General features: G+C 39.1%; 1 protein-coding gene and 1 long non-coding RNA gene across 2 annotated transcripts; one reads left to right on the forward strand and one right to left on the reverse strand.

Moving 5' to 3' along the window:
- The first annotated feature begins 1 nt into the window (after position 1).
- On the forward strand, positions 2–14,171 carry LOC146469193 (centrosomal AT-AC splicing factor-like). The gene is made up of 14 exons (XM_085123863.1): positions 2–280; positions 1,343–1,506; positions 6,047–6,145; positions 7,298–7,364; positions 7,710–7,763; positions 8,812–8,894; positions 9,717–9,761; positions 10,530–10,591; positions 11,385–11,473; positions 11,669–11,702; positions 12,333–12,440; positions 12,520–12,604; positions 13,046–13,096; positions 14,070–14,171. Exons 1-14 carry the CDS (start codon positions 137–139, stop codon positions 14,116–14,118), a joined length of 1,134 nt encoding a protein of 377 aa, XP_084979989.1. The 5' UTR covers positions 2–136; the 3' UTR covers positions 14,119–14,171.
- LOC146469194 (uncharacterized) lies at positions 4,657–5,727 on the reverse strand. Its single transcript, XR_014867281.1, has 2 exons — positions 5,543–5,727; positions 4,657–5,188 (listed from the first exon to the last, which is right to left on the reverse strand). It is a non-coding gene; the product is annotated as an uncharacterized LOC146469194 (long non-coding RNA).
- Positions 14,172–14,934: the final 763 nt, after the last annotated feature.

Below are 14,934 nucleotides of genomic sequence, written 5' to 3' on the forward strand. Positions count from 1 at the left end.
ACAAGCCGCCATATTGAAAATAGAAAAGGCCCTGGGGAAGACAAACATTGGCCCGCGAATGCAAACAAAAAGCTGATCAGCGGTTAAGAACTCGGTTCGCAAGAGTTCACGGGAAATATTCGGATCGTTTTCCAAGATGGCGGCGGAAACAAACGAAGTGAAAGGACAATTTTTGTTTTGTTCTCTTTGTCGCTTAAATCACGATCAAGGAAGGAAGCACACGTATTCAAGAAAGCATAAGACATTGCTTGGCAAGATCCTAATGAAATTTGGGAAAAAGGTATGGGAAGTAGGAATTGCAGATAAGATATCTTGTTCGGTGGGCGATCTGTCAGTCATTCCAGTCTAGACACCGACCCCTGCCTGTTCCGAAGTTCATACATGAGATACATGGACTGGGCCTAGTTTACACATTACTCAAATCACATCATATGAAGAAATTAACCCCATCACTAGAAAGATCACAAAATAGGTCTTATCACGGTTTTCGATGCCATATTGACGAGTAGGCAAACAGGCTTGAAATAACAGTGTTCGTATGGAAATCCGATGTCAAATAATTCTCATAAAACATCACTTCTGAAAAATTCATCAATTGGAAACTTTTGGCACTAGGAAAAGGAGTTTAAGAAAAAAATTGGAGGGATGTAGCTGTGCCAGAAAGCGTCCAGTCGTGTTTTGAACTTTCCATACATTTGTCTGTAAAGCGAGACAGCCGTGACTGCTACTAAAAATAGTTCGCGGGGAAAAAAATACAGGGAAATGTATGGAAAGTTCAAAACACGACTGGACGCTTCTGGCCCTCCAATTTTTTTCTTAAACTCCTTTTCCTAGTGCCAAAAGTTTCCAATTCATGAAATTTTTCAGAAGCGATGCTTTATGAAAATTATTTGACATCAGATTTCCATACAAACACTATTATTTCAAGCCTGTTTGCCTACTCGTCAAAATGGCGTCGAAAACCGTGATAAGGCCTATTAGTAAGTTTACCAAGTTTGGTTATGTTTCATTGCGAGTAACCTGTCTGTCACATGTCAATGCTTGCCCAAATTCCATACAAATATCTCTAATTCTGAGATGGCATCCCCCAAATCGATACAAAGTCCCTAATTTTTTCCAAATTTTGATAGAGTTCTAGATGGCTGCAACAGCACCTCAAAATTGGTAAACCAACTAATTTTCATGTGATCTTTCTTGTGATGGACTCCAATTTCTGATTAAATGAAAATTTAAAAACTTGTCCCCAGTCTCCACTTGAACTCCAGAACAGGCAATTCGTTTCCACTCCCTCACCAATGTAACACCAGTTTCTTTAGAGTCTAATCCCCTCATCCATTGTTAGGTTGATGAAGCCAGGAAGTTTCTGAAGAAGCCGTCTGTTGAGGATGGAGAGCTTGAGCCTGGATCTAAGTTTTGGTGTCATTTCTGCGGTGAGAACGTCAATAAACATGTAACGGACAGAGACGTCACCATCAAGTATGGAGGAGTGTTTGAGCACTTTTCAAGGTACATTATTTCAATATCACTGAATGCATTATTTTTCTATGGTAATAGAAACCGTGATAGAAACAGAACATCATTTTTCATCCTCTTCTGTTTCAAAAAGAACAATAAGATTTCCACACAGCCCCATGTATTAGTTATGCATACATTTTGGCACTCAGCTTTATTCATGCTTGCTGTTTTTGAAAGAGGGTTAGTATGACAAATGGACTGGGCTTTCATTATGCATCAGTCATTTCCAACAGTGCCCATCCCACCCTCCCCCCCCCCCCCAACTCCTCCCATTCCGGGCTGACTGCCGGGGCATTAGTATTTTTTGAAAACTAATATTGGCAAATGTCCCATGGCAGGGTCAAATGAGCTGGTCAAATTAATGCCCTATCACACTGTCAAAAAAGATATGGATTCTGATGCAGACTAGTACCCGTGCCTGAGAACCAGACCCAACCCTCACCACGTCAGTGAGAATCTTGCTACAGACCTCATGGACTTTTTCAGAACTGTCCCAAGGCACCTAGTGTGAACAGGGCATTACAGGATCATAGAGAATCTTGCTTGAACATATGCGGATGTAGGGGTGTGTCAAAAACGAAGACCCAAAAACGAAGACTGAAGACCGAAGACCCTGTGGTCTAAAACGAAGACCCACTAGTCTAAAACGAAGACCCTGTGGTCTAAAACGAAGACCCACTAGTCTAAAACGAAGACCCTGCGGTCTAAAACGAAGACCCACTAGTCTAAAACGAAGACCGTGTGGTCTTTTTTTGCATAAATAGGACTGTAACTGTCACTGGTGCGCTTGATTCGTTTCAAAGGCTGGGCTCAAAGGTGAACTGTGTGTGACTTGCAAAGTTCTATAATCAAATACAGCACATTGAATGTCCCCGGGAAAATTTGTAATTGATATAAGTGTTAAAACGAACAACATTATAGAACTGTTGCGGTTTTGATCATATGTCGAAAATGTCACACAACAGATTTGAAAAACGATATTTTAGACTCATCCCACAAGCCAAAAAATCTTATTGCTTTGACTTTTTACAAAATAGGCTCTTCATTTTGTATAAGATCACGTTTACATTTCAAAGGCTTGTGCCGTTATGGCTGTACGAGAAAGCTCTCACTGTCAAGTTTGTCGCGCTCTCAGATGACATTTTAATTTATGCAATTTTAGACCAGTGGGTCTTCGTTTTAGACCAGTGGTGGTTGGACACGGTCCGCAAAGCGTGCTGGGGCGAGTTGTCGGTTCGTGGTCAGTTGTAACAAACCTTCGTGCTGTGCAGATCTCAAGGAATGACAAATTTTCGCTTCAAAAAGGCAGAAAATCGGTTAATTCGGTAATTTATTCGATAAGTTTTCTCCGGTTACCGTAAGCGCACATCGACTGACTAATTTAACGCTCAAAACGTTGGGTTTACACGGCGATCCTAGCGATCGATCGATCGAAAGCCGGTACAGCCGAAACTGCTCCATGTAATCAGTGTAATTACCACTTCCATACAATTGCAAAACCAATCCTGTTGTCCTTATATGAAATCGTACCTTTTGAATTATAATGTACGATCACGGGCTCGAAAATCTGGCAATGAAATATTCAGAGTTCATAACTGCTGGAATCCAATTCTGGTGGAAATAGCCGAATATTATAAAACGAAATGAAGTAAACAAGGATTGTAGGGAAATGAAGATTTTCACGGCCTTACTGGATAGGAATTTCGTTTAACCATTCTGTATACTGGTTGCCAATGAGACTGGGACATGGAAAAAAGCTCTCACACAAGTTCAGCTTGCAAGAGTCATAAATTTTAGCCACACAGGAGTACTAAATTAGTAAATATATGTTTGACATAACAAGTTCTTCAATAATAATTTGTTTTATTACATCACATGTTGCATGAGGGAAATGAAAACATCAAATTGATCTTGAATGAAATAAGTCAAAAAACCTTGTAAACAATGCCAAATACTCTACCTTCCTTTACTGGGCAGACCCTTACTTTGTATGGAAAGACAGTGTATTGGATCAAGGTGAGGGGCCCTGGGTGCATGCTCCCTCTTTAATTATATATTTAAAAGAAAATAAGGCCTTTTAATACAAACATCAATACACAAAACAATGTTATGGAGATTACGTACATTAGTACCCTCAAACATAGAGAGTGTGAAAGCCAAATAGTAAGGTGGTAAGGAATCACAAATGAACAATAAAAATTCAGAGTAAGTACAAATAGCTGCTCAAAAATGATTCCATAGTCCAACAAACTATGATAGCACACAATATAAAAATATTGACTTCACAAAAGTTTTGCCCCCCCCCCCCCATCCCCCTTTCCCATTACTACAGTGGTTCAGCCTTATGAAAAACTCCAAAAAACCTGTGAGCAATATTCTCTTTGATCTTGGAAGATTTCTAGTTCAGTACTAACAAGACAGACTACCAAATATCAAATCTATGTTTTTATTTTATTTCAATAATAACAATAACAATAATAATGAAAACTGCTGTACATATTGCACATGTAATTCATAACTTGGCAAAGGGGCACAGTATTATAGTCACACTAGATGTCCTCCTCTCCTTTACATGTACTAGTCACTTTAAATCTACAACATATCTATGATGATTATGTTATTGGATAATTTGGAGAAATATTGAAATACAAATTGAGGGGAACTCTGCTCACAAGGCATGCCCCCCACTCATAAACTAAGGGCCTGTTTGCATTGAAGTGTATTTTGTACACCAATGTGAAGGTGGATGACTCGACATAGTTTGCAGAGCATACCAGAGATTTCCGCCACTGACAATAGTCAAGTGCAATTGAGATCAAACTTGGCAAAGGAGGACAGTGTTATAGTCACATTAGATGTCCCCCTCTCTTTAACATGTACTTGTCACTTTAAAGCCTACAACATATCCAATGATTATGTAATTGGATTGGAGAAATATTGAAATACAAATTGAGGGGAACTCTGCTCACAAGGCATGCCCCCCCACTCATAAACTAAGGGCCTGTTTACATCGAAGTGTATCTTGTACACCAATGTGAAGGTGGATGACTCCACATAGTTTGCCGAGCATACCAGAGATTTCAGCTACTGACAATGGTCAAGTGTAATTGAGATCAAATTAGCATACATCTTCTTTGAAGGTCATCTTGCAAATCAGCTGTCAATCCCTTTTATTAACAACACAAATTACATACAATCTATACACAATTATAGATTAATACAATAAGCACAGAGGTAATAAGCCAAATCATCAATAGAGATTTCATATATGCTTGACTTTTGATGTAAAATATATGCCTGAAGTGACCAAATATTTTCTTGTATGGGAATATATGGAAATATATACAGTCAGTTAATGCATAGAGTGTATAAATATACAGCTCAGGCATGCAAATTATTGTACAAGCATACAAGATATACTTTAAAAGTGTAAGTAGAATGTAATTTCTGCACAACTGATTCTTAATTTATGGAACTAAGTCGCAAGTGTTTCCCCTTTTTAGTTATTAATTTTTCTGTGGATCTGTGCTTGTGATAATAATATTTCCGATATTTTAGTCGACATCTACCAACAGTCCATAGCCCTGAAGCCTCAACATTTTTGTCCTGAGGTGAAATAGCAGGTCATTTAGAACAGCCGGCTAGAGCTTTCACTTGAGCTTTAATTGTAAACCTAGAGACAAATCAAGCAAAGAGGAAAACGTCACAATAAATCTTTGTGTTACATCGTGACTAGCTCATTGTTTGCTCCTCACAATCGCCAAACTTTAAACGCACATAGCAGAAAAACGGTGAGAGGTGCGATGGGGTGCGATGCCTTAAAATCCAAGAGCAACTTTTTATTAAACAAATGGTGTAACTTTTTCTCCTGGAACCCTGACGATATAGCGTCAAAAAGCAAACGCGTTCATTGATCATTGCACGTGGAGAAAAGCGGCCATATTGGACAAGCTTGCGAGGAAGTCGAATATTGACGACAATAACTAAGGAAATTATGAGAAAATACAATCACTGGTCACCTACATACCTCGTCACTTGTTGAATCCTTTCATTTGGAAGAAAAGCCGTCTACACGGTAAATAAAACAGTAAATAAGACGAAGCAATCATTCGCGTGAAGATCCTTCCTAAAAACGCTGGTGAAAGAATACGGTGATGTGATTGGCCAATTACTGCTACCATGATGCTCTTCGGACCGTGTCCAACCACCACTGGTTTTAGACCGCAGGGTCTTCGTTTTAGACCAGTGGGTCTTCGTTTTAGACCACAGGGTCTTCGGTCTTCGGTCTTCGTTTTTGGGTCTTCGTTTTCAACACAACCGCAGATGTAGAGCATTGTTATCAAGGAAGTCAAGCGATCTTTAATGTGGCTGCATTTGTTCACTTCCCTCATAGAGACTTATTTTAGTGAGCTTCACAAAGCAAAAATCAAATATCATTAAAAATACTAGGGTTTGGAATTTGATTGTGATTGTGATGGTATTTGATTGTGTACTGCAAAATATTGTACTCTGTTTGGTTCTTGGTTTCTAGTGACAGTCACAGAAAAAATCTTCACAAGTTTTGGTGGGAAAATGGAGCAGATAAGAGCCTGAAAAGCAAGTTCCTTGTTGACAAGGAAACATTTAACAGGTTGGTTACTTGATTACCCTAGATTGTGTTTTCTGTTGCACAAACTGATAAAAATCTTTGAAAAATCAACTGAAATAAAGGTTCAAGTTTAAACCTGGCTGAAGGGAACTGTTGATGGGGAGGTATTGGAGAAGTTAAACTGTAGCATAAAGAAACTACTCCACTAGCTACTGATACAAAAAAATACTGAGGTTTATATTAAGTGTAAGAAACTTGAGTTGGTTAAGACTTGATTCCCCAAAAAAGTTATTTCCAAAGTTTTATGATAGATCTGGTTTCGTTAAAGCATTTGGAAATAATTTTAATTTGTCAGCATGTTTTTGATTGACTATAACTTTATTAGTCGTGGTTACACACACCTTGGGTTTGGGCCTTCCGGAGGGTAACTGGCTTGGGTTCGGTTTAGCTCAGGTTTCATTTTACCCTTGGGGATGCGGTTACACAGTGAAAGAACTCCCGTCAGGGTAAAATATAATTAGATATGATTTCACACTGACCATGCATGCAGTTTGGTGGGAAACGTACAGATCGACATGCATGACACAAATCGAGATCTTGTAAGCTTAATTTCGGTGATTCTCCTGCTAATTATTCGACAGTCCTCCATAAATATAGCAATCCAACAGTTTTTTGCGGAAAGACAGCGAAGAAGGTGCAAAGAAATACCCGTTAGTAGGACTCTTCGGTTTGACTAGCGTTCCTATAAACAGATAAACAAAAAGATTACAACTTGATCAACTTCGAAACTGATAGTCTGAAGAGGGAACTCATGAAAATAAAGAAAGAAATACTCACAGTGATGCACGAAACCCTGCCATGTCACCTTGTGCTACCAGTACAGTAAGCGCGAAATTAGCCAAGCGTATCAGAGGTCAACTCAGAGCATAGCAGGCGATTTCCTGTGTTAGCTACGTTCTGCATGATGATTGGCCAAGCCACCTCAGGAAGCAGATAAACCGTACTTTTCTGTTCAGGAACTGTCATGGGAAGTTCTTTTGTTCTCTTTGATGTATCCATGGAAATAACCCAAAGGCAGTTTCGGTCTGGGAAAAGCGGTTACACACAAAAACATCCTTACCCGTGGGAAAATGCTATTTACCCATGGGTAAAAGGGCTAAGTGTAACCACAACTATTGTCTTGTATGTTTTTAGTTACAAAGAAGAGGTTGACAAGAAACTACAGGAATTCGAAAGACAAATGGAGGAAAACAGGCAAAAGGTTTGCCAACATGTTCACCCATAACTTCAAATAAAATGGGGCGTTCATCACTTTTTAGGCCAAGAGGAAAAAAAACCCTCAAAACTTGCCCAGTTTTAGAATGAAAAACGGAGTTTGTGTGGTAAACCCTTGAAGGTATTTTGATAAATGAAGACTGCTTGCAGACCCTTTTTTACTCTTAAGATCCGTTGACGGTTCATCAATCAGTCAAGTGCGAACCACAAATATAGGGGTATGGTCCCAATCCTCCTTGTCATTTTTTGCTCCCTGTTACCACTACACAAACTTTGAGAGAGAAAACAGACTGCAAGCAGTCAATTTGATATTATTTTGTTTCTTTTTTAGACCATTTCCCAGATTAAACAAAAAGAAGTTATCCAAGCCCATACCAGCCAGCAGGTCTGTTTTGTTGCAACTCTTGAAGCAGGGTAAAAGTATCCTCACATAGACTGTGATGTATCTATAACTAAAGCCTCTCTTATCAGCAGATTTATATTTACAGAAGCAGCATGCAACCTCTTTGCGCAGCGTGTTTATTTCTCCGTTTTCCTTGAAGAAAACACAGGAGAAAAGATGATATAAAATTTTTCCTCTTCTCCAACCTCGTTCCCAGGGCCTCTCCTCTTCACATCCCAGGGAGCGTCCCCTCTCTCGCTCCTTGGGACATGAAAAGGAAAGACCCTGGGAACGAGGTTGTCCTCTTCCCTCCTGAGATTTTCAAATTACATTTGAAGTAGCTGAACTTAGTTACAGTTATTACAGATTATGAGATCATCTTGTATGAGACAATAATCTCCACTTCTATGTAGCTGGATCTCCGTATAGAGGAGGGTTAACAATGGACTAAATAAAACAACTTGAAAGATGCAAGCCAGGCTGATCGAACAGCCAGTATTTGTAATTAGTAATAATCATTATTGCCCAATATTTCAGTTGGACTCCATTTTCACTTAGCGTTTTCCAGTCCCTGATGAAGGTTAGTTTTGTTTAACCAAAATGTTGGGCAGTGTTATAAACTTACTAGCTGTTCAATCAGCCTTGCTTGCACCTTTCAAATTTCAATTTAGTACACTTTACTTGCATGACTTTCCAAAGTAGAGGGCAACGACTGTGAGTACATTCTTTGAAATTATGAGTGTTGATGAACTTAAGTGAAACAAAATCATCTGGTGAATGCCCTATGCTTTCCCAGGAGTGTTAAGGATTGATGATAATGACGACAATAATGATGATGATGATGATAATGACCAATTTTTCACTTAAAATAGTTTTTTTTTTGTAAACCCTTCAGTAATGACAACTCTCAACTATTAATTTTAGAATTTACTGAAAGTAAATAAAATAAAATTACATTTGGCCTCCACTGTGAATATTTAAGCTTTTGTAACATACGTTGCTAGTATTGTGTTTGGTTTTGTTATTGCTTCCTGAATATCTAACACAACAGCCACCAGAAGTGCAAGTTGCACCAGAAATTGTTTACAGGACTGTCCAGAATGAGCAAGGCATTCTTCAAAACCCTACAGGATGGTTTGTATTTTAACACAGAGAAACTAGGAGGGTTGTTTAATAATGGAAGAGGTTTATGACCTGGAGTACTCCCCTATATAAGCTATATTGGTTTGTGCAACCCCAAAGGGTATTGTTTTTGAGCCGTTTTGGTCTGAAAATGGTAAAGATTTTAACCTTTTGGTCTGAAAGTCTGAAAACGGGTGTAGATTTTACAGAAACGGGTGTGGATTTAAGAGACCAGGTCTGAAAAAGGTACCAGAAAATTACATATTTTGGTCTAAAATAGAGTCAGGGTTTGGAGAACTGAGCTGCACACCCAACCAAAAATCCAAGGAGGACCTTCTCCCTGAGATTTTGTTGTAAGCATAATATGTTTGAGATTATGTACATTTACTGTCAGTGTATGGAGTGTAGTGGCTTTCAATCAGACGGTCCAAAGATTGGAGGGTCATTTGTTCAAGGCTGGTTTGGTTGGTTTCTGCATTTACTCAATGCTGTCTCTCTTCACCTACTAGGTGTATGAATGGGTACCAGTAATGTAATATGAGGGCAGGGGAAGGGGTGACCCTTTGATGTGCTAGCAGTCTCCATCTAGAGGAAAGCAGCAATACCCTTCGTATGGGCCACTTTACTGACTTCACCTACCTTCACATACCAATGTCAGCTGGTATGGTACTCTTCAAAAGTGCTGAATGGTTTATTCAATGCACCGGTGGTGTAGGTTTCAAATGCTATTAGAATGAATGTTTGGAAAAATGGGGGATTCACAGGACTTAAACTGCTGACAGAAATTATTGTGATCTCACCAAGACTTGAGAAATCTTGTTTTCTTGAAAACAGGCATGAAGGACAAAGGGTTTGGGGAGGTGGAATAGTGAAATACAGGTAAATACATTTAATTGAATTACAGTACTTTGACATACCAATAGTTAATTTTCATTTGCTATTCTTTTTTTTTATATAATTTATAATTAACTATAAACAGCTATTAGGGGCTAACTCAAACACCTAGGCTCTAATTAGAAATTACACTCAGCAAAGCTATTTTTTTGCTAATCAACTTATAATGTATATAATACTTGTTCTGTAATAAATCAAAGTGTGAGTCAATAAAAGTTTACTATCACCCAATTTCAGGGTGCCAGAACACAGTTTTTGGCATGCTCTCTGTAGTTGAAGTGGATGGTGCATGTGAACGCATGCTCGAAGGCTGAGGAAAACAAATAAACTTAATAATTATCTAAGGTCTACATTTAAGAGAAAGTTGAGAAAGTGAAGTTGCAAGTAACTCAACCTTAATTGTGTGTTTTTCATCTTTGGTGTGAGAACTGGGGGTAACCACGCATTTTTCGGAGATTCTAAAAACCTTTAAAATACATAACAACGTATGGCATTATTTCCCAAATTGAAACTAAATTATCTCTCTAAATCCAGAATTACCCCTGATTTTCTTTTTGGATTTCAATAGCCCTTGCTTCTTTTCCTGCATAGTAATAGACCATGCAAAAAAAATCTTTGAATGATTATTAACAGGCACCTTCTTTAAGAAACCTAAGTTTCTCATACCATTCCAAGATGTGTAAAATTTATGCACAGTAGCAAAAGAAGGGAGCATCCTTAATGTAAACTTACAGAGGATGTTATTGCTTTTAGATCAGGGTCAAGTCAATGGTTTCCTTGGATGATGGATTCAGTTGATGATAACTCAAAAGCCAGTGAGTGTTCTATTTCCTTCATCCTTTGTTGTTCTTAAAGAACATCAATGTACAATACAAAAATTATGATGCAATATAGCTAACTTTTAATCGTGGATTAGCATTAATCAGCTTTCGAACAATCAGGCCGAGGAAAGAAATAATCATTTTGACCATCTATAAGTACCACGTTTGTATTCAGATTTTTTTTATCAGTCATAATAAGCGTTTAGGTCAGTCATTATTGGTAGGTTGGGTTCTTCCAAACTCATTAGCAGAGTCTTTCACTTCTCCATCCACAGTCCTTCTGGGATGCCTGGATGAAAGACCCTGAAAACTGGGTTGGGTTTTTTTACGTTTTCTATATCCTGGCCCTGCAAGTAATGAAATAGGTTATCAAATTTGCTTGTTTGAGAAAGTACACAACAATGGGCCGTTTTCATGATGGCGTCATTTGACTACAAATACCAGAATCTTTCAGCTTTTTGTTTTCTCGTGCTAATTAGAGCTATTGTTCTTGCTCTCTACTGGGATTACAAAATTTGAATTCGAATTTCAAAGGGAAAATGAAATGAATTCTGATAGTTGAAGTAAAATGACGCCATAGTGAAAAGGTAATGTCCTTTAGAGTGTGTGCACGACGGCCATGTTGGAGGACCGAAACAATACAATGATTTTCCTTTGGGAAATATATTCTATTTTTATGCAAATATCTTCTATTGTTTTAGTCCTTCAACATGGCTGCCGTGCACACACTCTATTGTTTGCTGCAGACTGTTACCATCTAACTGCCTGTCTCTGTTCATTCATGTAGGTTGTTCTGCTTCCTCAAATAATATCACAGCTCCAAAACTACAGACTGCTGAAGCTTATGGAGAAAGCCTAACCTGCATTGGTATCCCGGTATTCAACATTTTTTTTTTTTCAGAATTTGAGATTACTTAAATTCCCTTGTTAGTGTTTGCAGAGTGCGTTACATGCATTATGTTGTGGTTTCTCATGGGCTGCCTTGCCACCTTTATTTTATCAGTATTACACTTGTAATTTCATTTATAGTGGCAAAAATAAACTTGAACTTGAACATTATTTCTTTTCCAGGTGTTAAGAGAGGGCGAAGGGAATATTCACACGGGTCAGTAATTTGTAAAATGCAGTATTTCTCTACCTTTAACTTGGAGGCAGCAGCAGCTTCTTCCCTGTGGCGACAACCAAAAACAAATTTTAGCTGCAGGCGAACATGTATTAAGTGGTCACCCTCGGAGAATAAAAAAGTGGCTGCTTAATACAGGTTGCACAGAATGCATGTCAAGGGTGACCGCGACCGTTTAATAGAGGTCAAAATTACAGTAGTCAAGGGAAGTAATTTTTGGGACTTTGACAACTGACCGCTTAATAGAGGGTGACCGCTTGATACAATGCCGCTTAATACAGGCTCGATTGTACACCAGATCCAAAAGTCTCATTGGGCTAAAACTAGACCCATGACAGACCAAAGGCCCAGAACGTAACCTAAGAAAGTCTTTTTCTCTCTGGATTTTTTCTCAAGTCGGGCCGACTTGCTCAAAGAAACCACCATGTCAACTGAAATCGGGCGTCAAAGTACACGAACGATCCGCGCTCCGGTGCTGTCATTTCGACAAAACGGGCCGAAGATTCGCAGCATGTAAACCAGTCTTTAGACTTTGTTAGTTACTGAATGATTCGTTTGTTTGCGATCTGTTCAAGATAGCAATCATCATATACTATCATCTATTGCATGCAGGTGCTACACCACCCTGGCTTCGAGATGATGATGATGACGATGATGATAATTGTGCCGCAGCTAAAAAGGATGAGATTGGCCCATCTTACGAGGCCTTCAAAAAACATGGTAAGTTAAAACACGTAGCTTAGTTGAATGGAATGAATTCATTAAAATGTCAATGAGTTGTTTGTGTTTTTTGGTGCAGTTGAACGGATGAAGAAAACAAGCAAGAAAAATCCTCAGAGAGTTGGTGCAAATTTTGACAGGAATAAAGAGACAAGCGATGAGTGGTAAGGTTAACTGGTTACTTCGACCACGACAAACGAGTGTACTGTGTGTTTGATCGAGTAGCGACATTGTCACTTAGAGCTTAAATAGTTAAAGGAATCTTGTTTTTCAGGCCTCAGTTGTTCAAAGGCCGGATAACTTTATCCGCTGGATAAGGCACTCTTCAGCGTCTAAAATACACTTCACGTTAAATGTTTTCCAAGGTTTTCGTACACTCCCCAACTAAGCAGTGGTTAGAGTGTGCATATTCGGCGGTGCATGAGGAAATACTGAAATCTTTGCACAGATTGAAACTTTCGGATAGTGACTTATCCACAGGATAAAGTTATCCGGCCTTTGAACAACTGGGGCCAGAACCAGTGGACGCGGGTTTTGTATGTTTATACTGTTCTTACGACTAAAGACAATTAAACGCTCACTGTAGTCTTGTATGTGTTTTGTAGGCTTCCTTCATTTGGCAGAGTTTGGAATCAAGGCCCTCGCTGGCAGTCAAGGTACAATACTTTTGTAAAATGTTTTGCCTGGCCACTCTCATGGAGTTTGACTTTCTTTTGCAGAAATGGAGATTTTTATTCATTACCCAGTCTGTTAGAGCGGTTCCATTTGAGTATCGTAAAACGAAAGCCATGAGAGATGTAAACAGCGCAATGAACCAATCAGAACGCGTAGCAAATACATGTAACCGGCTCTAAACGCGGGAAAACGGGTGGGAACAAGTTCACGATTGGTTTTATTTCTGCTTCTCATTGGTTGAAAAAATGGCGCGAGTTTTACGAACCAATCCCAGAACGTAGCAAAGCAAAACCAAAGCAGTTACCAATTACTTTCGACAGTCAATTCAAAACTGCTCTAAGACTTGTCATTAGTCGCCAGCACAGTTTGGTGTAGGGTCCTGTGACTGTCACAAAACCAAACAAGGCAATCACTTTCGACCAATCACAATCGAGTGGTTTTCAACTTCGTGTCGTAAAACCAAAACCAGAGTAATAACTCTGACGCGGGAAAATAAGTGGGAGCAAGTCGCGGTCGGTTTTTTGGTTTTGCTTCTCACTATTTGAGAAATTCGCGCGAGTTTGCTAATCAATCACAGAACGTAATAGAGCAAATCAAGAACGTAAGAATTGCAAAAGGCGCCAAAGGCAGAAAAGCGCGGGAAAACAGTACCCATGTGGCAAGCACGGGAAAGCATTTAACCAGTGGCCAACGCGGGAAAACTTGCACTCAGTGCCAAGCGCGGGAAAACATCTGAACGCTTACTCCTCTGCCAACTGCGGAAGACGCAGGAAACCTAGTAATGGCGGATTGGCCAAAGTCGTTGCTTCCGCCGAAATTTTCCCGTGGTCTTTTCTGTTTGCTCTAATACTGCCAATTTTTATTCCACTCCGTGGAAAAGCAGGGATCCTTAATTATTCTCAAGATTAACTTGAAGTGCATTGCTAACAATGGCTATTTTTTTCGTCTACTCAGACACGACTTCAGAGGGGAAACAAAGACGAAGAAAGCAAGAAAGAAATGAATGATGCCAAAACATTAAATTTTTCAAAATAAACTTCCTTTTTTTCTAGACTAGATCAGTCTCTTGATTTGTTTCTATTAAAGGAAATTAAGTGGCGATACTTTTAGTATCGTCTGAGTCACTTGTCAGAGCAATCCGTCTCGCTTTAAGTTTTCAAGTTTTATAAATACGAATACAACTGACAGAAAGTATCGTGCAGTCCTTTTTTTCCTGGGCTCTTCAACCTCGTTCCCAGGAAAAAAAGGAAAAGCCCTCCATGGGAACGAGTTTGCTCTTGGTTCTTCTTCACTCTTTCGCTTCATTTGAAACTTTCTTGGGGCCAAGAAAAGCGTGTCTAGGTGTCATTTCACGAAAACTGCTCAAGTTTTCACCGGCCACCTTTTCAAAAATTCGGCTAGATAAGAAAAATCATACATTTTAGGTTTGCACGGTATCGCAGAGTGTTCGGACCCGCTCAATCTTGAATTTTTCAGGCTTTCTACTCGTAGCTGCTTAAGTTACGTTCACTCGTCAGATTCGTTCATTCTTTCATTTACAGCTAGTATAAATGTTCAACATTTTGTGTATAGCACTTCGGAGTTCCACCCCTATGCATTCTGTGATAGATAATGAGATGCAAGAAGATGCTTGACTCGCAGAGTTTAAAGTACAAAATAGCGAATGAAGTAAAACAGAGCTGTCATGTAAGTGGTAGAAGATTAAAATAAACAGAATGAGATTATTTTCTGTAGTTTTTTAGTTTTCCAACTCTAACATCCCTACCTCCCCTTTCGCAGAAGATTTTTTAACCCGTCCGAGTAGTCAATTCCGACAGAA

This window comes from Pavona decussata, unplaced genomic scaffold (genome assembly GCF_977016875.1).
Source record: "Pavona decussata unplaced genomic scaffold, jaPavDecu1.1 SCAFFOLD_127, whole genome shotgun sequence".
Lineage (NCBI taxonomy): Eukaryota > Metazoa > Cnidaria > Anthozoa > Scleractinia > Agariciidae > Pavona > Pavona decussata.

Excerpts from the sequence above, each read along its gene's own strand:
- LOC146469193 (XM_085123863.1), top strand. The coding sequence starts at position 137 with ATGGCGGCGGAAACAAACGAAGTGAAAGGACAATTTTTGTTTTGTTCT. Across the intron at positions 6,146-7,297 it reads GACAAGGAAACATTTAACAG|TTACAAAGAAGAGGTTGACA; the intron begins GTTGGTTACTTG and ends GTATGTTTTTAG. Across the intron at positions 8,895-9,716 it reads CTTCAAAACCCTACAGGATG|GCATGAAGGACAAAGGGTTT; the intron begins GTTTGTATTTTA and ends TCTTGAAAACAG.